This window comes from Trypanosoma melophagium (genome assembly GCF_022059095.1).
Source record: "Trypanosoma melophagium isolate St. Kilda chromosome Unknown ctg30segment0, whole genome shotgun sequence".
Taxonomy (NCBI): Eukaryota; Euglenozoa; class Kinetoplastea; order Trypanosomatida; family Trypanosomatidae; genus Trypanosoma; species Trypanosoma melophagium.
Genome location: NW_027125163.1, coordinates 460,324 through 479,006, shown reverse-complemented (window position 1 = coordinate 479,006; position 18,683 = coordinate 460,324). Strand labels below are relative to the sequence as shown.

The 18,683-nt window shown below is 43.3% G+C and overlaps 14 protein-coding genes across 14 annotated transcripts; all 14 read right to left on the bottom strand.

The window, feature by feature from the left end:
- Positions 1-165: 165 nt before the first annotated feature.
- LSM04_000595 (WD40 repeat) lies at positions 166-1,638 on the bottom strand (the record flags this gene model as incomplete). Its single annotated transcript, XM_067333801.1, has 1 exon — positions 166-1,638. The coding sequence occupies one exon, from the start codon at positions 1,636-1,638 to the stop codon at positions 166-168; it is 1,473 nt and encodes a 490-aa protein (XP_067189383.1).
- A 220-nt stretch (positions 1,639-1,858) lies between these two features.
- On the bottom strand, positions 1,859-2,695 carry LSM04_002745 (Protein kinase domain; the record flags this gene model as incomplete). Its single annotated transcript, XM_067333800.1, has 1 exon — positions 1,859-2,695. The coding sequence occupies one exon, from the start codon at positions 2,693-2,695 to the stop codon at positions 1,859-1,861; it is 837 nt and encodes a 278-aa protein (XP_067189422.1).
- Positions 2,696-2,923: 228 nt separating this feature from the next.
- Positions 2,924-4,006, bottom strand: LSM04_007278 (uncharacterized protein; the record flags this gene model as incomplete). Its single annotated transcript, XM_067333799.1, has 1 exon — positions 2,924-4,006. The coding sequence occupies one exon, from the start codon at positions 4,004-4,006 to the stop codon at positions 2,924-2,926; it is 1,083 nt and encodes a 360-aa protein (XP_067189514.1).
- Positions 4,007-4,269: 263 nt separating this feature from the next.
- On the bottom strand, positions 4,270-4,995 carry LSM04_008804 (uncharacterized protein; the record flags this gene model as incomplete). Its single annotated transcript, XM_067333798.1, has 1 exon — positions 4,270-4,995. The coding sequence occupies one exon, from the start codon at positions 4,993-4,995 to the stop codon at positions 4,270-4,272; it is 726 nt and encodes a 241-aa protein (XP_067189536.1).
- Positions 4,996-5,218: 223 nt separating this feature from the next.
- LSM04_007205 (uncharacterized protein) lies at positions 5,219-7,129 on the bottom strand (the record flags this gene model as incomplete). Its single annotated transcript, XM_067333797.1, has 1 exon — positions 5,219-7,129. One exon carries the CDS (start codon positions 7,127-7,129, stop codon positions 5,219-5,221), a length of 1,911 nt encoding a protein of 636 aa, XP_067189510.1.
- A 279-nt stretch (positions 7,130-7,408) lies between these two features.
- LSM04_005494 (Homologous-pairing protein 2) lies at positions 7,409-8,110 on the bottom strand (the record flags this gene model as incomplete). Its single annotated transcript, XM_067333796.1, has 1 exon — positions 7,409-8,110. One exon carries the CDS (start codon positions 8,108-8,110, stop codon positions 7,409-7,411), a length of 702 nt encoding a protein of 233 aa, XP_067189483.1.
- Positions 8,111-8,407: 297 nt separating this feature from the next.
- LSM04_002535 (NADP-dependent oxidoreductase domain) lies at positions 8,408-9,427 on the bottom strand (the record flags this gene model as incomplete). The annotated part of the gene is made up of 1 exon (XM_067333794.1): positions 8,408-9,427. One exon carries the CDS (start codon positions 9,425-9,427, stop codon positions 8,408-8,410), a length of 1,020 nt encoding a protein of 339 aa, XP_067189416.1.
- A 552-nt stretch (positions 9,428-9,979) lies between these two features.
- On the bottom strand, positions 9,980-11,179 carry LSM04_008196 (Chaperone DnaJ; the record flags this gene model as incomplete). Its single annotated transcript, XM_067333793.1, has 1 exon — positions 9,980-11,179. The coding sequence occupies one exon, from the start codon at positions 11,177-11,179 to the stop codon at positions 9,980-9,982; it is 1,200 nt and encodes a 399-aa protein (XP_067189526.1).
- Positions 11,180-11,379: 200 nt separating this feature from the next.
- LSM04_000932 (RNA-polymerase II-associated protein 3-like) lies at positions 11,380-12,828 on the bottom strand (the record flags this gene model as incomplete). Its single annotated transcript, XM_067333792.1, has 1 exon — positions 11,380-12,828. One exon carries the CDS (start codon positions 12,826-12,828, stop codon positions 11,380-11,382), a length of 1,449 nt encoding a protein of 482 aa, XP_067189388.1.
- Positions 12,829-13,038: 210 nt separating this feature from the next.
- LSM04_008476 (uncharacterized protein) lies at positions 13,039-13,359 on the bottom strand (the record flags this gene model as incomplete). The annotated part of the gene is made up of 1 exon (XM_067333791.1): positions 13,039-13,359. One exon carries the CDS (start codon positions 13,357-13,359, stop codon positions 13,039-13,041), a length of 321 nt encoding a protein of 106 aa, XP_067189532.1.
- Positions 13,360-13,681: 322 nt separating this feature from the next.
- On the bottom strand, positions 13,682-14,131 carry LSM04_007270 (uncharacterized protein; the record flags this gene model as incomplete). The annotated part of the gene is made up of 1 exon (XM_067333790.1): positions 13,682-14,131. The coding sequence occupies one exon, from the start codon at positions 14,129-14,131 to the stop codon at positions 13,682-13,684; it is 450 nt and encodes a 149-aa protein (XP_067189513.1).
- A 216-nt stretch (positions 14,132-14,347) lies between these two features.
- On the bottom strand, positions 14,348-15,517 carry LSM04_008843 (uncharacterized protein; the record flags this gene model as incomplete). The annotated part of the gene is made up of 1 exon (XM_067333789.1): positions 14,348-15,517. One exon carries the CDS (start codon positions 15,515-15,517, stop codon positions 14,348-14,350), a length of 1,170 nt encoding a protein of 389 aa, XP_067189538.1.
- Positions 15,518-15,773: 256 nt separating this feature from the next.
- Positions 15,774-16,442, bottom strand: LSM04_000042 (Synaptobrevin; the record flags this gene model as incomplete). Its single annotated transcript, XM_067333788.1, has 1 exon — positions 15,774-16,442. One exon carries the CDS (start codon positions 16,440-16,442, stop codon positions 15,774-15,776), a length of 669 nt encoding a protein of 222 aa, XP_067189371.1.
- A 915-nt stretch (positions 16,443-17,357) lies between these two features.
- Positions 17,358-18,449, bottom strand: LSM04_002076 (uncharacterized protein; the record flags this gene model as incomplete). Its single annotated transcript, XM_067333787.1, has 2 exons — positions 17,358-17,946; positions 18,379-18,449. The coding sequence occupies 2 exons, from the start codon at positions 18,447-18,449 to the stop codon at positions 17,358-17,360; spliced, it is 660 nt and encodes a 219-aa protein (XP_067189406.1).
- Positions 18,450-18,683: the final 234 nt, after the last annotated feature.

Below are 18,683 nucleotides of genomic sequence, written 5' to 3'. Positions count from 1 at the left end.
TAAAGAAGAAGACACAACAGATGCGGAGACATGCCTATATATATATATATATATATATATATATATAGAGAGAGAGAGAGAGAGAGAAAATGAACCTTACAATCACGCCTTCAACCAGCGTCTTATGGGTCTTCTTATTGACACACACCTAAAAAAAAAATAACATCATGCCGAGCCATACAACTTCACTGTCCTGTCCATTGAGCAGCTAACGAGAGACCGCGCATCTTCTCCCCAGCAGAGACCTGTGACCGGCTGCAGGTGTGAGTTTAACGTGCTCAGAGCCTGCTCGGGAGAGGTGGTCCAATCAAACACACGAATATCCTGACCCCCTATAGCCAGATATTTCCCGTATCCGTCAAAGGCAACAACAGGAACGTCACCAGGCATAGATGCAGATGCTGTCTCTGCAGTTCTTGATGGCGGTATCCCGTGGAGTGGGACAGACATCTTTCTAAGGTCCCACAGAAGTGTCTTTCCACCAAAAAGAGCTGTCGCTAGGGTGAAGCAATCGGCGTTAAATGCTAGACTGCAGACGTCGCCATCATCAGTAAGTGAGACGGTAGTGTCAACACACATCTGTTGAGTGTTCCAGATGCAAAAACCTGAGGATTTTGTTCCTAGTGCTGCTAAGGAACCATACGGGTGTACACCAAGGCATGTCAACGCCGATAGGTCTTCTGTTGTTGTAGTTGCAAATGCGAGAGACTCCATAGAGTTAATATCGGCAAGTCCGACACCGGTTGCACTCGCTGAGAGAAGTAAATGATCCGCAATTACGTTCCCTAGTCCAACAATGCCTCCCTTGTGCTGACGTAAAACTCCTTGGCAAACCAACATCTCCGATTCACAACTCCATAAACGCAATGTGGCATCATCAGATGCAGAAACCAGACGCACCACCCCACCACTGCAACACGAAACGGTATGGCGCACTGCCCTTTCATGTCCAAGACCTGTACCACGCATACGACCCTCTGCTAAGTCGTAATGAACAACAGATGCATCATCGAGTCCAATAACTACACTCTTCTCTGTAACACGTGTAACAGCCCATGCAGTCTTCCCCACATCAACAGAACCATCCTCAACAAAATCTTGCACATTCTGTTTTGACGCCAGTGTAGGCGGAGGTAATCTTGTTTTCCGTTTTGCCCTCTGAACAGTGTCATACTCACCCAAATCCTTCAGTGCTGCATCTGGTAAAGCTGGGTTACCACTGTCACGTGCAGTGCGTCCTTCTGTTGGCTCACCCGACTGAGTTTCCGCCATCCCACGGTCTTTGATGAATGTGGCAATAACGCGACAAGCCGCTTCATACTGGTGTAGGGCATGCGCCAGCTCTTGCTGTGTCTGGGCTAATTGCTGCCGCAAGGAAAACTGCTCAAGCATGATGGCATCCCACTGGGAGTGTAATTTTGTCAGTAACGCAGGAATTGTCTCACCACTCGGAGGTGATCCTGTTAACGTTGTCGGTCGTACTGTTATAAGATCCTCCCTTTGCAGGGGTTCTCCAGTAACTGGACATCTTCCGTGTTCAGTGATGTACTTCTCAATGAGGGAGCGTTCGTACAAACAGCCAGATGTTCTAGATACCACTGGCTCGTGCGGCACGCGGTTAGAAATACAGCAGAACATTTTTCCTTTTTTCTTTTTACCAGACACAGTAATATATATATATATATGTACAATACAAGGAAAGAAGAAAAAAAAAACAAATACGGTACAAGTCTCAGGAATAAAATATGCAGCAAGGTCAGTTTAAAACAGTCACCTCGCCTCGTACTTTAATCCTACAATATTTTTAAGAGGTACAGGAAATAGAAGAAGCAAAAAAAAAAAAGAAAAAAATTCCAACTTACATTTGCAGCCAAGGGTGCCTTAAAGCCTCTCGTGAAGAGGGCCGTTTGGATGCTTCAGGTGTCATAAGAAAAAGAATAAAGCGTCTTCCTTCCTCACTTACATCACTCCAGAGAGGGTGGGAAAAGCTGATATTCTTCTGTAAAATATTCTCAAATACCTCCCTTGGTGTACTACCATCAAATGGAAGCATCCCACTAAGAAGGGCGTAAGTTACAACGCCGAGTGACCACACATCACACTTCTCATCGTAGGAGTAGCTGTTCGCATGGGTTTTACCTTGCGTCATGCCGATAAGTGCTATCTCTGGTGCGCTATATTGCGGGGAACCCACACACTCAGAGTTAGGGCATTTAACCGTTGCAAATCCAAAATCACAGATGCAGACTTTTTCTGGTGGGCTTTTGAGATCTGTAGGCAAACGAATAAGAATATTCTCAGTCTTTAAGTCACGATGCATCACACCAAAGCTATGAAGGTGAACGAGAGCGAATAATAGTTGTCGCACAATTGGAACAACGGAAGCCTCTCGGATTGGACCCTTACGTTTGACGTAGTCAAGAAGTGTACCACCAGCAACGTACTCCATCACTATGTATGCTTTTTTATCAACCTCATACACGCCGCGCACGCCAACAATACCTGGATGTGGACCAGCGCGTGAAATTGCTTCTGCCCCTTCCAACACTCGTTGCACCCTTCGCTCCCCAGAGGTTGTACGCCTGTCAACGACTTTCACAGCAAGACTCTCACCACCTACCGTGTCTTTACACCTATATAATGCACTGATTGGCGTACGCGCGAATGGGTATTGATCGAGCTTATACCGCTCCATCAACTCCTTCACCACGTAAAGCAAAGGGGGAAAAAAAGAATCAAAGCGGGAATGAGAAGCGTTTGGTCCGAGTAGCACGGAAAATAAGAGAAAAAAAAGGGAGTCGTCCACACTCCCTCATGGAATATGAAGAAGAAAGAAAGAGTGGAATAATTAAAAAAGCGAGAGAACTTGTTTACAAACAATCTTCATCGAAAGAAGAAGAAAATAATAGAGGTAAAATTTACATTACGTTACGCCTGCAAGGACGCTTTGAGTCATAGACTCTTGTGCCATTTTCTTTTCAAGCTCCGTTACCATCCCACGAAAACCCTCAAAAGATGCGTTGAACGGTTGTCCACGCTGTTCAAGACCTACAATCCACTCCCTAAAGCTAGAAAGCTCCGATCGAACGGTCTGAAGTGTAGCAAGAGTTGTAACACCAATTTCACACACTTTTTTCTTAGCTTCTTCGAGTGCTTTTCGTTCCTCCCGTACGTCGCGCAATAGAACTCGACTACACGTACCCATCTCCAGTACTTCACGAAGCAGTACCACTTCATCCCCAGGAGGAACATACTGTAGGCGGGCAGAAGGAGTCCCGTTTATGTAACGCAAACCTTCACTTGTCTCCCAGCGTTTTACAAGTGTTTCTGGGGCATCTGTAGATGAAATAAGATGGTCCATATTTTCTCCATTTGGATTAGATGTTTCATTTATAACTTTGTCAAACACTTCCAAAGTCTGGCGAGAACGATCTGCAAAACATCTTTCCACCAATGGAAGGCCTGTACAATTGTAGCCATTCTTTTCCTGCCAGAGAGCTCGTTCCGCAATCACTGACTCTACATATGCTACTGCCTTTTCAAAAGCAGCAACCTTACGGTCACGATCTGCGACAACGCTTCGCAACTCACGTTCAGTGGCCTCATGTCGTTCTTTTAAAGAAATGTACATGCTACTTAACGAATTAAAGAGATCTTCTCGCTGACGAACCTCTTCAAAGTGGCTTTCACACATATTTTTACATGATCCTGCCACCACTTCAAGACCCTCAATAACCTTATTAATCGAGAAAAGAAGGGAATGTGTTGCTTCAACACCGAGTGTCAACAACGCACCTTCAATCTCCTCGTTGCAGTGCTGAAGCGCAACAGAATGACCCCTAAGTAATCCGACACAGTGTTCCAATTGACCAGCCATAGTAGCAGCAGTGGAATGGCTGTAGTTGGAAACTTTAATCTGCTTTTCTACTACTACAGGAGGAAGTCTCGAATCAACGGAGCGTCGAGAGCCGTCACCATGACTTGTAGGGGATGATTGAGACTGCATTCTCGCTTTGGATGTCTATACGTCAGCAAAACAAAACAAAAAAAAAAGAATTAAAAGAAATGAGGTGGAAATGAAACACAGAATATAGCTTAAGTTAACTATTAACTATTTTTTTTCACTACTTTTCCCCCCAACATATGCTTCCCAACCTCTGCTTCGTATGAGCATGTCTCACAATTTTTATCTTTTTCGCTGCATGTATTGGAGATCCACAGTAGAAATATATATAATGATAATAACTCCCACAACCCCAAATATAATCTTTATGCGATTCCTCCGTCAACGCAGATAGTCTGGCCATTGATAAAGCAACAACTAGAGATACCAATAATGGCGTCGGCGATGTCCTCTGCAGTGGCGAGACGGCCCATTGAACAGCGTTTCCGCCAGGCTTCTCGCTGGGCCTCCGTCAATGTAGCAGCCATACCAGGGCCGCCTACAAGACCGGGAGCAATTACATTGAAGCGCAAACCTTTGCTGCCATACTCCCGAGCCCAAGACTTCACTGCGCCGCCTAATGCCGCCTTCGATGCTGCATATACCACTTGTCCCTCGTTTCCCACACTACCTACAACAGAGCCAATGTGGATAACGCAGCCGTCCCCAGTCTTCAACATACCCCCATAACGAAGTGCCGACCGCGTTATTTGAAGCGCCCCACGCACATTAACGTTCATCACTGCATCGTAATCCTCATCTGTACAGTGTACATGCACTTTACTAAGGGTTACACCAGCGCAGTTGACAAGTAGGGATACTGGTCCAAGTGTCGTCCTCACAGATTTCATTACAGCATCACACTCAGAGGAGACTGTAAGGTCCGCCTTTAAACAAGTGCATTCTGATGCAACTAAGCCTGTCAAATCTTTTCTGGACACGCATACCAATTGCATGCGATGCTGTGTGAATAAACGTGCAGCTACCACTCTACCAATGGCAGATGAAGCACCAGTCAGAACACCTACACGCCCCTCAAGGTTCCAAGGCATTCAAACTTTTTTTTTGTTTTGCTCTTGTTACACGTGCGTCAATATTTGGCACCACCTTTACTTCTAAGCTTGGATAACAGAATCCACATAAAATTTTCAAGAGGAAAAAAAGGGTCGCATCCTACGCATGAGTTACCAGAAAACACAAGGAGTTCAATTTAGTTTCTTTTTTTTTTTTTTGCAATTTTCAATTTTCAATCCACTTACTTAACTCTGGTTCGGCCTAAGCGTCAGAATCACTGCTGTATATATGGCGTTTGCTGAAGGTTACTTTGGGAAACATCTTGCGAGGAGCAGGAACAGTGGTACCGCCAAAAGGCTTTGTATCACCTAGGTCACTGCTACTGCTACTGTACAGTGGAGGAGCAGTCTTAACAGTAAGCTTCCTAGGAGGAGGTGGAGGGACCTTTTTGGCGACCATTCTTGGTGGTTCTGGAGGAACCTCTCCCCCTTTCAGAGGTTCCTCTGTATCAGAGGACGATGTCGATAATGCCTTGCCACCACGCTTTGGGAGAGGAATCGAAGCGCTCACAGGGGGTGGTACTACTCCAGGAACTCTTTGCTCTCCCACCACAGAAGGCAAAGGAACAGAAGGGGAAACCTCAATACGCTCTACAGAGTCATGGTTACCACCAGATACAGAAAGCACTTCATTTTGATTCGCCGCGGAATCGTCAGGTGGTACTTTATCAAGACTTGGAGAGGTCTGCAAATCCACAAATTTTGGCGCTAGCACAGTGTCACTATCTGAGCTTTCCTTGGAGTCTGAGTGTTCAGCAACTGATTTGTGAATTCCGGTCTTATGTAGGGCAACATCTGGTCTAACAGCTGAATTAGCCTTACTGTTTACAACTTTTGGTGGGAGTTTAGCTCGAGGATACTGATACTCTGATGAAGATGAATCATCACTACTAAATATACCTCGTGCAGGTACCTTTACAGCTTTCTTTGCGTAAGATACAGGTGGAACTTTGGTGTTCTCGCTATCAGAACTCAAGTCGCTTACAAATGGGTTAGTTTTCCGTGGTGAGACGGGCTTGACCGGAACCTTCGGCACAGACCTATCTGATGACTCAGATGAGGTTGACTCAGAAGAAGTAGATGCTTTGGGAAAGATACCAATCTTTTTTCCACCAGGTGTTGGTCGGGAACCTATAACTGGTTTGTGTAGAGGTTTATCGTCATCTGAACTGTCAGACGAATCAAGGAATGCAGAAATACCAGTCTTCCTTGGTGCTGTCTCTGTCGTTGGGTCATGCGCCTTTTTAGTGAGTAGACCTCCAACAGTTGTGGTTTTTACTGCTGTTCGTGCTGGTGGTGGTGGTGGTGGTGGTGGTGCAGATGGAGTTGCAGGTGGAGGTAGTTTTGCAGGCGATACTGCTGGACGAGTTGTTGTATCTGCTGGTACTGTTGTATCAGTGTGAAAAGCCATGTCGCGACGTACGTCCACCGCCACAGGTTCTGCCATGCTGTCAGAGGAGGACTCGGATCTGGATGACCTCCGAGAATCCCTGCCGTCCTTCCCAAAGAAGCCGGTGTAGGGATCGGTGAGAAACTGTTCTGATCCAATAAGTGCCATAAGATGCCTGTTTCTGTAGTGATTAGCAAAAGAATGGGAAAGAGAATCCCTTTCGTCCTCTACACTATCTTCTGTGTTGGGAAGTTCACGTAGTGCTTTATCCTCAGCGAAGAGTGGTATGGTTCGCTCTTCAAGAACACGCACACCAATATCGATGGCCTCCTGGCACACACGGGTTACTCTCGCCTCCATATCCTCTGCTGAGTTGCCATTAACAAGGAAAGTATTTTTTTCGTCACCTTCACTACGCTCAGATATAGTTTCACTTTCGGTATCCTCCACAGAGACACGGTTTTGCACAAATTGTTTCTGTGAAAGAAGAAGGAAAGAATTCATGGCATTCTGAAGCTGAATAGAAGCAGTGTGAGTATTTTCATAAAGTCCATCCACTTTGTCACGGGCAGAACCAAAACGTGCCATAAACTTTGCTTGCATCATCATCATTGTCTTTAAGAGTAGATCATCTGCATCAATGTCCCATTGTCCCTTTGCAGACTCCTTAAGAATCGCGAATACGTCATATAACTCGCTACTTGTATTGCTTTCTTCATCCATCCTTAGGCAAGCCTGTCAATTTCATGTGAAAAATAAATGAGAAGTGAGGGAAAGAAAAAACGATTCAGGAAAAGGGAGAGAGAGAGAAAGAGAGAATAAAGAAATAAGAATAATAGTTGATTAATGAGTCTATAATTAACTTAATAAGCCACGCCAGTAGTAGCAAAATACGTGCAGAAGAACAATCAATCTTTAGAAATGAAATCAAACCAAAAGTAACTCTGTGAAAATAAAAACACACACACCTATACTCACACTTTTTTTTTCTGTATTAAACACTTATGCGTGAACGACGTCTGTTGTTAATGGCAATACAATGGCTGTATCTGAAAACGAAACATTAGCTTGCTGGTCAGTTGTGACACCAAAAAGATCTGCAAGGTCATTTGGGTCACAACTTTCCCCCAGAACAGCATCAATAACACGCTCTGTCATACGCTTCCGCTCTATCCAAAGTTTTCGGGCCTTGTTATACCGCCTAGTGAGGAGCGAAACATCCTCGTCGTTCTCGCGACTTCGCTTATTCGTCACCTGCTGTACATCGTCTAGACGCTTCTTTAACGTCACACATTCTGCTGAGAGTGTATTGATAACAGCAGCTCTTTTATCAGATGAAGATTTCTGAAGGAGTGTATTCAATTCATTGTTAAGTTGGGAAAGACTTTTTGTCTGTACTTTAATCTGCTGAATAAGATCTACCTTTGCAGATTCTGTGGTTCCAGCATCCTCTCCATTATTGTTTGCCTCTGTGGGGATTAGGTAGTAAAATCTGGCTTTTTTAATGTCCTTGATCTGAAGTTTTCCCTCACTTACGCATTGCTCAAGGATACTCTGAACCAATGTTTTCCCAAATTTGCTGCCGAGAGCGTCTGTTAATGACTGTACCGTTGCCGGTTCTCCCTCACATTCAAACCATCGAAGTATAGCCGTTTCTGCATCTTTAGAATCCGGCTTCTTATTGCCTCCTTTCTTGGATGCCATGACAACCCTACCACTGTAAAGGTCAGGCATCACAGCAAAGGGAAAAAAAATTCGGTAAATTAAATATAACTCAGTAAAAAAAAAGACATACCATTCACATACATACATACATACATACATACATACATACATACATACATACATACATACATACATACATACATACATACATACATACATACATACATACATACATACATACAGAGAGAGAGAGAGAGAGAGAGTGGAGAACGAGAAAAATGAGAGAACGAATTAAAAAAAAGGAAGATAAACCTGTGAAAGCAATTTTCCCATGTATCATTCAAAAAAACTTTTTCCGCTACGATTAAAATTTGTTGGATTGATCGTTCGGACTGTTCCCACACGCTCTTCAAATCGGTCGAGGATCATACGTATTGGGTCTGATAAAGCGTAAAGGGAAGCTTTGGCATTAGATTTTATGTGATCCTTATTGGTTGAGCGAACTATAACGACATTATGCATGTCAAGATTCCAGTTAAGTAGTATACGAGCCACAGTAAACCCCGAATGTTCAGAGAGCGGTTGCAATGAGGCATCATGCAATATACCCTTGAACTCAGTTGGTGTAAATCTTGAGGGCATCCCAAGAGGACTGTACGCAGCAGTCAGAATATGGTGAGCACCGTGTATATTAAGAAGTTCTCGTTGTACTAAACCTGGGTGCAGTTCAATTTGATTAATCACAGGTACGTAAAGGTTTCCATCACTCATAACTTCGTTGATATGTTTCTCCACGCAGTTAGAGAGACCAATAGAGCGCACCAAACCCTTGTCAACGAGCTCACACATCGCTTTCCATGTATCAACAAGTTTCACGCTATTGTCAATTGCAGGAAGCCCATCAGCGTCCTTCGGGTACTTGTCGTCCTCTGTTTCGAACTGAGGAGAGTGACGCCACGCCACAGGCCAATGAATGAGGTACAAATCCAAGTAGTCTAGTCGAAGTTGTGCCAATGTTTCCCGGCAAGCCTTTTCCACATTATCCGGGTGTTGATCGGTAGGCCATAGTTTTGAGGTCAGAAACAAATCTTCTCGCTTTACCCTCCCTGATGAAATAACCCGGTTAAGCGCTTTTCCAACAGCTGATTGATTGTTGTACGCCTTTGCACAGTCAATATGTCGAAAACCACACTTTATAGCGTACTCTACTGCTCCTTCAGCCTCAGCAGGACTCATTCGATAGGTTCCGAACCCGTGCTGAGGAATGCTGTATCCATTCCTCATAGGGAGCTTGCGTGACACACCAAGCACAGGTCCTCCAAGGGGTTTGAAGCTCAATACATTTGCACCAGGCATGTTGTATGGATATCTTCACTGTAGAGCCTAAGCAATCCACTTTATAACTATTTTTGTTTTATTAACAACCTCCCTTTGTTTTGCTTTGTATCCTTTATAAAAAGAGAAAGAGAATGACTTTCAAGAAATATTAAAGAGAATTTCCCTTTAAAAAGTTAAGAGAGGGTGACGACACTACAACATCTATGGCGGGTATACATCAAGTTTAGGATGGGAATTGATCAGTAATAATAATGATAATAGTATTAATAATAATAATAATAATAATAATAATAATAATAATAATAATAATAATAATAATAATAATAATAATAATAATAATAATAAAAGTAGAAAAAAAAGATAAATATTCGTGCACCCGCATTATTTATGCAGAAGCTTGCAGCGGAGAAGGTGTGTGCTCAATTAAATCTTACAGTTAGTGGACCACAAGAGGCCAGGAAAAAAAAAGTCATTCTCCTATTCTCTTTATGCATCACCTTTCTTCTGTTTTCTTTCTTTTTTCTTTTCTTTTTTTTTCTTTTCTTTTTTCCTGTTTCTTCTTTGCAATGATTACTGCTGCGCGCACCTTGCCCCTCCGTGACCCTGAGGCATATCGTCGTCTTCATCGGCACTTGCCTGTCGTCGACGACTAGCCTCCTTTTCAAGATCAATATTAGTTTCCTTCAATTTACATACAATAGCATCAGGGTGAGGTTCGGTTTGCGCAGGGTATCCCAAAATATTGCGGAGTATCCCAATTTCATTGTCTTGCCATTCCCGGCCGACAGGATATTTAACATGGAGCTTCACGACAAGGTCACCGCGTTCAACACCGCCGGTGTTGGGGACTGGCATACCCTCTCTGTCCACACACCAGAGTTTTGCGGGGTCAACAACACCAGTAGAAGTTATAGAAACATCGCGACCGTCAAGATGCTTGATGTTTAACGTAAAACCAGTGAGCGCCTCTGCCAATGAGATAGTGTGGTTCATAAGGAGATGATCACCCTTGCGAGTAAATACTGCATGGGGCTTTTGATCAAGAATGATAATAATATCACCGGAAAGTCGAACGCCTGGTATCTGGTCGCCTTCACCACGGAATGTTACATTATCCCCACGATGCATACCCTTCTCGACAACAACCTCAAAGATTTTCTTGTCCTTCAAAACTTGCTGACCCTTGCATGTCCCACATTTGTCCTCCTCCTTCATATCCGTGCCTTTCCCATTGCATTTCGGGCATGTCACCTGCATCTGCTGAATAAAGCCAGGGCCAATGGGGCGTGTGACAACTTTCACACCATGACCACTGCATTCCTTGCATGTAACACTGGCATTCGGAATTTTGGAACCGGAACCCCCACATGCGTGGCAAAGACGATCACGAGTGATAGCCAACTTAATCACTTTACCGGTATAGAATGCCTCAAGGGGGACAGGAAGTTCATGAACAATATCTTTAGGTTTGGGCTCTCCGCGAGCACGACTTCCACCAAAGAAACTCGCAAAGATGTCTGTTGGGTCAATTCCCCCACTCTCCATGTCGACACCCTTCTCACCAAATTGGTCATACCGGCTGCGTTTTTCAGGGTCTGAGAGACACTCATAGGCCACAGAAACCTCCTTAAATTTTTCCTGTGAACCAGGGTCCTTGTTTTTGTCAGGGTGATACTTCAGGGCGAGCTTCCGGTAGGCCCTCTTGATATCGTCAACAGAGGCATCCGGCGAAACACCCAAAGCGTCGTAGAACTTAGTCTCTTTGACCATCGTTTCTCTCATTCATAAGAAAAATAAAAAATAGGGGAGAAAAGAAAATACATATCTACTGATCTAAAGAGCAGCAACAACAAACAAAAAAAAGAAGAAATTTATTTCTATCCAATCATATATATACCTGCAACGGAGACTGAAAAAAGAAAAAGAAGTAATGCACGCATCTTCTTGCATACTCGCACTTTTTTTTTTTTTTATAAAGCCCTTAGTTGCCTCTTAAATAATTTTACATCCTCTTCCGAAGCTCCACAAGAAACAATCAAATCCAATACCTCCCCAACCACCTTCTTCTCAGAGTTATCAAAGAAAAGAGAGATATCTTCTACACGCTTAACACCACAGAGACCTTTGAGGAAAGCAACAGCAACCGTTCCGGGTAGAAGTTTCACAGTGCTCAATAACCCAAGAAGAATTTCTGGTGTCATATTATTCCCAAATAATGTTCTTAAGTTCGATGGGGGAATCAACGAAATGTAACAAGAGCAGAGTTCTTGATTGTTTTTTATGTCGGAAAGGACACGTTCAAATTCTGTGAATGACTTTGGTACCTTGAGGGTTTCTTTTGACCATTTTGAGGAGGGTTTTAGGGTACGTGGGACAATGTCCTCCTTCTTCGTCCTCTCGACCGATTCTGATTTGGTCGTTTTTGAATAAACCGAGGAAGGTTCTACTGATACAGTTTCTCGCAATTCTGTTTCTGACATTGGATCCACATGTTGCACTGGCTTAACCTCATCCTCAATTACCTCAACACGTGCACAAGTCCGTCGTGTTGCATTTAACTTTCTCTCAGCTTCTTTCGCTTCAACTTCACGTAGATTACGTTGTACCTCTCGCACACGGTTTAGCTCTTCTATCTCTTTGCGTATTTCTTTTTCTCTTTCTATTTTCATTTTCTCACTCTCCTCACTATATTTATTGGAAACAGTTTTTACTTTTTCTCTTTCCTTTCTCTTGTTTTCGCTGTTAACATCACCATCATCCTCATCCTCATCCTCATCAACCTCTGCGATAACAATCTTCTTTTTCTTGACAACAGGGGCAGAATTCTCTCGCTCTAGTTGTAACATCTGAGTTACCTGTTTCATCTCAGTTGTGGCACTGGCATCATTTGGTGAGAGAGCGAGAACTGCCTCAAGATCAGTGCGCGATCCTTTGAGATTTCCGAGCTTTTTTCGTGCCATAGCCCGTCGAAAGTAACCTTTCGCATAGCTATGATTCAGACGAACACACGATGAGGCATCTCGTTCCGCATCATCCCATTTTTCCAGTTTTAAATAACACAGCGCCCGGTTTCCATACAGCACATGCGCTGCTGAACCCTCAGGATCAAGATCGATGCCATTACTATAGGCCTCTATAGCTTCTTTTAATTTTCCAACTTGAAAAAAATCATTACCTTGTTCTCTCGCCTTTTTTACGGGGTCATCTCCTTCACTTTTTCTATTGGATTTTAAAACAGCTTCTTTCAGTGATGGTACAGTTCCTCTAACTGGTGGCATCATACTTAAGTTCGTCGTATGAACCTTACGCTTCTTCTTTGTTTCTTCTTGTCGTTGTACCTCCTCCTGCCAAATATCTAATTCCCTTAATTCATCCTTCAGATCCTCTGCTTGTTGTCTGATGGCAGTAGCGTAATCCATGGTGCTGTTACTCGGGTCCTTATTTGTCGTATACTTTAGTTGTGCGGAATTAAGAAAAAAAAATTTACAAATAATAATAATAATAATAATAATAATAATAATAATAATAATAATAATAATACAGTCAAGAAGAAAATTTACTGGCAAAACACACCACTCTCATTTATCAAGTATTCGCAAAAAAAATCGTCTTACTTATCGTTCCTTCCTTTAAGCGGTGGATAATGCATAGTTAAACAAAATGTTCATGATCCCAAAAATAGGAACGTACGTTGAAAGTGGAACTCTTATAAAATCTTTGGCAAGACCAGACTCACCATATTTTATCGCAGCAATGATAAAAAGTATGCAGTGTATCCAACCAAGGATTTCAATGCTACCTATCCAAGGAGCAAGAAAAAGTGCTATAATCCATAATAAAAACATGAACGCCCCCACCCTTATTCCCTGAAGTCCAAACGTTTGCGACAAAGTATCTGCAGACATAAACGTCGACAGAAGCGTCCCCACTGCCCCAATGAGAAAAAGCATTCGCCTAAATCTAATTTTATTCACTCCTTCTATTTGTTTAATTATTTTTACAAAGAAGAGAAGAGAGAAAAAAATCCAATAAACACAAAAAAAAACTAACAATCCTTAATAATAAATTGCAGTAGGCTCCATAATGCAAGAATTCCAATTAGAAAACCGTCAACAGTTTGAGTTAAAATACTACTGTGAAAAGCCTAACAATGCAGTTGATCCATTAGGGCATCAAGAAGAAAACATAAACAATGCAGAATACTCAATAGGGTATTTTCTCACTCCTCAAACTTATTACTCTCATAAATAATCTTCGTTAAAAATAATTCCGTCACAACGCTTTTAGCGCCTTCTCTTGATCACTCTTATTCCATGACTGATCTCGGTCGAAGGCATCCTTTACAACGTTCATCACAGCCACAAAAGCTTTTCTACGTCTAATCTCGTCTTCATCTTTCGCATCCTGTTCAGTCTTTGCACAATCCGCATACAAACGCAAGTAATGTAGTTGTTCTCCTTGTATGCGCATTTGAAATGTAGTAACAATTGTAAAAATACACGCCCATAAACAAAAGGATACTTTGCGACATTTCCTTTTGTATTCAATGTCAACTTCTCTAAGTAAATAAGGTGCTAGCTGAGGGTCTCGTCGGGCATATAGATCCAGATGCTTCATAAACATGGACCCCTTTGTTTTATGTTCCAACAAATTATAACGTTTCGAACATCGTAAAGCTCCTCTACAAGAAATAAGAGAACACCGCAAGGCAACTCTCTTCATATTATTCTAGTAAAAAAAAACAGAAGGGGATTTATAAAAAGAAAAAAATGATCAAGACAAACTATAATAATAATTTGAAAAAAAAATCATAACTATAAAGAGATAAGCAAAGAGCTGATCGCCTCTCTCAACCCACAATCTCAGTCCATATTCATATCTCTTTTTTTTTTTCTTACTTGCTAAGAATAAAAATAAAAAGAAAAATTTAATTGTAATTTACTCACGTCCTCTTTTTAGTGTGTTACTCGTCTTATTATTGATACTTGAGTTTGTACGTATTTTTTCAAGTCTTTGAAGAAGAACTTCTTTAGTTGCGAGTGCTCTTGGTTTTGTGGCATTTCTGTATCGTGCTACTGCGCCAATAAGCTTTTTCTCTTGGGAATTACCCACTGCTTTTGTCAGGGCCTCCATGTACGCTGGTTTTTCCGCAACAGCAGCGAGTAACTGAAGATGAGAAACCTTCCTGGATGCCAATTTTTCATCAACATCGTTTTGTGTTTGAAACACTTTTTTAATTAATCGAATTCCGTTATTCGCATCATGCAATCTTGTCAAAAGAAAAGCCAATATTTTAGCGTAGTCCTCATTCTTCGCACGAATGCATATATCTGGCCAGGCAAGCATAGCTTCTGTCATTTCCCGAAGAACAAAATCATTTCCATGTGAAGCCAAAAGCAATATAATCTCCTTGCTTGGACGTGTATTAGAATTCACCACAAACAAATCTGAAAGAGCAGTGAATACAAAGCTAGAACATAAATCAATCAGCTGTGGATCTTTTGATTCAAGACCCGAAAGTAGAAACTCACAGAAATTCAAAATAACTTTCTTTTTTGAAGCTGACGAAGCACTTCGAAGGAACGATTTTTTTGCCTCAGGGTCAGAGCAGATTGACAATGCAAAATCTCTGTCAATTGTAATTAAACGGGCAACAGCCAAGAGTAGTACAGAATTACTCATCAACAAAGAATTATTAAGATTTTTTAAGGTGGTTATTAGATTCGTTCTATTCTCCTCTGTACAATCCTCACGGTAAAGAATACGCTCGAATAAAGTTCCCAATGGGCCCTCACAGCCTTTTTCTGGGGAACTCTGAGACTTAAGAATTTTATCACAAGAATGCAGAACAACTCCCGTAACAACGTCAACAGTTGCAACTGTACCATAGTTCACAAGAGAAATTAAAATTGATATACCAGCGGGGTCTTCAATCATTTTTTCCATAAAGGGTTCAACTGCCTTTAGTAACACCTTTTGATGCCTTCTAGTACACGCCTTAGACAATACAGTTTCGACATTTTTTGCTGACTCAAGAGAAAATAGAGAATCGGGAGAAGATTCTATAGCATCGGCCCATTTCGTGGGCTCTAGTGTGAGATGCACCATGTGTCACTACCTGAATCCAAAGAACCTGCAGAACAAGGAAAGGTGGAAGCGAAGGAAAAAAGAAAAGAAAAGCAAAAAAGTGTACTTACCCCAGTTCGATAGAAATACTATAAGGAAGACATTGGACAAATTTTCATTATCGCTATCATTCCAAAAAAAAAAAAAGAAACATTACACAGAACCACACGCAGCGAAATGGTATATTGACATACCAATCGAAAAAAAAAACGAGAAACACTAAGCAACTAAAAAAAAACTACTTTTTGCATTTTTTAAAGTCTATACCACAAATCATAAAAGCGATAACAAGTCCAACGAGAGCGAGTACGAGTAACAGAGCAATGGCCAGTTTGATATTTCTTATCAACATCTTACGTTTTAATTCACTAGCATTGGAATGAAAAAACTGAGCTTCATCCCTAAGTTGCTCCGTTTTATCACACAAGTTTTCAATCCGTTCGCCGCGATCGATCAATCTGTTAAGATTCTCCAACATAACCTGTTTGGTATTATCAATTTGATCTTTTATTTTCCCTATTTTGTCAGCTTGGGGATTTTCGTTGAATGTTCGCGTTGAAGTCGCTAGAGTTGTACAGAATTTACCGCAAACTGCAGGCGTTATATCTGAAGAACGGGGGTATCGATTCGCACTCCCAGCAAATTGACTTTTAAAGGAATCACGAATCTGCATTAGAAATCCAAAAACTGTTCGATTTTTATAATCACTGCCTGAAATACAGCAGTAAACAATCTCATTTTCAACCAAAAAATGGTAAACATTTAATTCATACTGATAGCTTACCTTAGTATCATGCCGAGGAAGGCGTTCCAGCATTTTATCGATGACAGGCTTCATCTGCGGAGCGACACGATCCTCTGCAACAACAACGCGTTGAAACGCAACAAATGACGACGTGATAGTCATTTTAAAACTTCTAACCAAAACCGTATATAAACAAACTTCAAGTCACTTTTCTATTTCTTCCTATTCTTCGAAAGTAGAAATAAACTTCCGAAAAACAACATTATACAATGTCAGAAAAAAAAACAGAGAAATAATTAATTAATTAGTTAATTAATAATAATACTAATACTAATACTAATACTAATAATAATAATAATAATAATAATAATAATAACCACACAAACGATGAAAAAAAAGCACCAAAACCATTATTTCATTCATTTCAGGAGTGGTTACTCCAAATTAAAACGAAAGAATAACTACAAAGACACTATGGCATTCAAAAGACAAGCGCATTTTCTTTTGCAAAACGAACCCATCTACAGCTGGAAGAGAAGCCCCACCCCTCTCACAGAAGCTTCGCCAAAACCACCCCCAAGATCAACGCAAACCACAGTTAAACAACAGCAATAACGCCACTAAAAAAAAAAAAAAACACACACACACACAGAATGAATAAAGAAGCGGGATCCGAGGATGGAAGAACCAAACGCGAATCCAAAAAAAAGAAACGCCAACCAAATAGGGGAAAAAAAAGCCAAACTCCCCCCCGGCCCGCCCCACCGCCCACCTGCACCTGCACCGCCGGAAAGCCAAGGGGGAAAAAAAAATCAACCCGTGGGCCCGTCCGGTTTCTCCCCGTTCTTCCCTCTCCCGCCGCCGGGCGCCCTGCGGAGGCGGCCCCCGAAGAGGGAAAGGGAAACATTTCCAAACCCCCCTGTGTATTGCGCATTGGCCCCCTGAGCGGAGCGGCACGCCCGCGAGGCTCAATGGAAGGGCATCCGGGCGCAGATCAGGGGGCCGCACGTTTGAGTCCTTTCACGGATGCCTTTTAATCGTTTGCGATCCGGGCCTCGGCGGATTCGTTTCAGCGTTTCAAACTTTCCAGGCGGAGCGCTGGCAACGGAGGTCGTGCCTGCGCGATCCTTCTGCTACGCAAAATTTGGGGGCTGAGGCAGTTTCCCGCCGCACGCCAAAGAGATCCCCAAGGGACCAGCGCAAAAACAACCACAAGCCGGTTCCTTTTTTTCTCGCGCGCACCGCCCTTTCGCGGAAACAAATCAACCACAAACCTTTCACACCGGAAGCGCCGCAGAGAAGCAGCCCTTGGAAGCCACGGGCATGTTGTTTTCCATTTCCGCCTTCGCGCGCCGTTTGCAGGAGCTCGGGGACCTCGCGACCGCCGGCAACCCGCGTTGCCCGGCCCGCAGCCCCGCAAACGGCGCGCAAGCGGGAAAATCGGCCCCGCCGCCACCGCAAAAGAGCGGCCGGCTTCCGGTCAAAAGCGGTCGGTTTCTGGCCGCCCGCGAAGCGCCAGCAAGCAGCACCTGATGCCCGAGGGGTTGTTGGGCGCGGGGCGTTGGATAAGGCAGACGGCCCCGGCAAAAGTGCGCGCCGGTGAAAAATCAAAAGTCTCTCTTCGTCGGTTCTCTGTGGCGCGCGTGCCCGGGCGGCGCGCTGCAAGCTCACCGAACGCTTGGGGGTGAACCTTTGCCTTTCCCTTGCGCCGCAGCAACAAACCCAAGCAGCCGCTTGCCCCCTATGCGGCGCACGGCACCTATTTTTCAGCGCTGTATGGGAATCCCTTTTGTGCCGCCGAAGGGCGTTTGCAAAAAAAAAAACAATTGTTTTTTTCTTCGCTATGGCCGTTTTTTGCCTTCTGTGGGGAAACGGGGTTTGCGTTAAAAGCGATCGCGTTCTCGCTTTTTGATGCGGTGCGGCATCATTTTTCTCAAAGTCGAAGTCCCCATAGAATTTCGGAGGCAACAGGAATTCTTAGTCATTGTTTTTTGGGGCGGTTGCGCGGCGCGCGTCCGCCCGACAAGAAATTCGATTAAAGAAGAAACCCTGGCAAACCAATCCGGCTTATAAAGCGATTGGCTTTTAACCTTGCCACCTGGTTTGCGGACGGCCGATCTGGGAAGGCCTTGGTGCGAAGAGCGATGGGGAAAAATGTTGCCCAAGCATACCCCTCAAAGAGAGGCGCGCCGCCCCACCACCACCACGAAACCCCTGGAAAAAGAATTTGTTTTTCCTTTTTGCCCGGGCGACGGAGGAAAGTAGGAGCGGAAGGGGGCGGTTCTCACCAGCAACCCTCAAAGCCCACCCCGCCCCCTCCCCGTAAAAAGGCGCTCTCTTTTCATCTTGGGGCGCGGGCTTTCAGGGCAATGCGGCCACCAGCGCGGCACGGATTCATTTTTT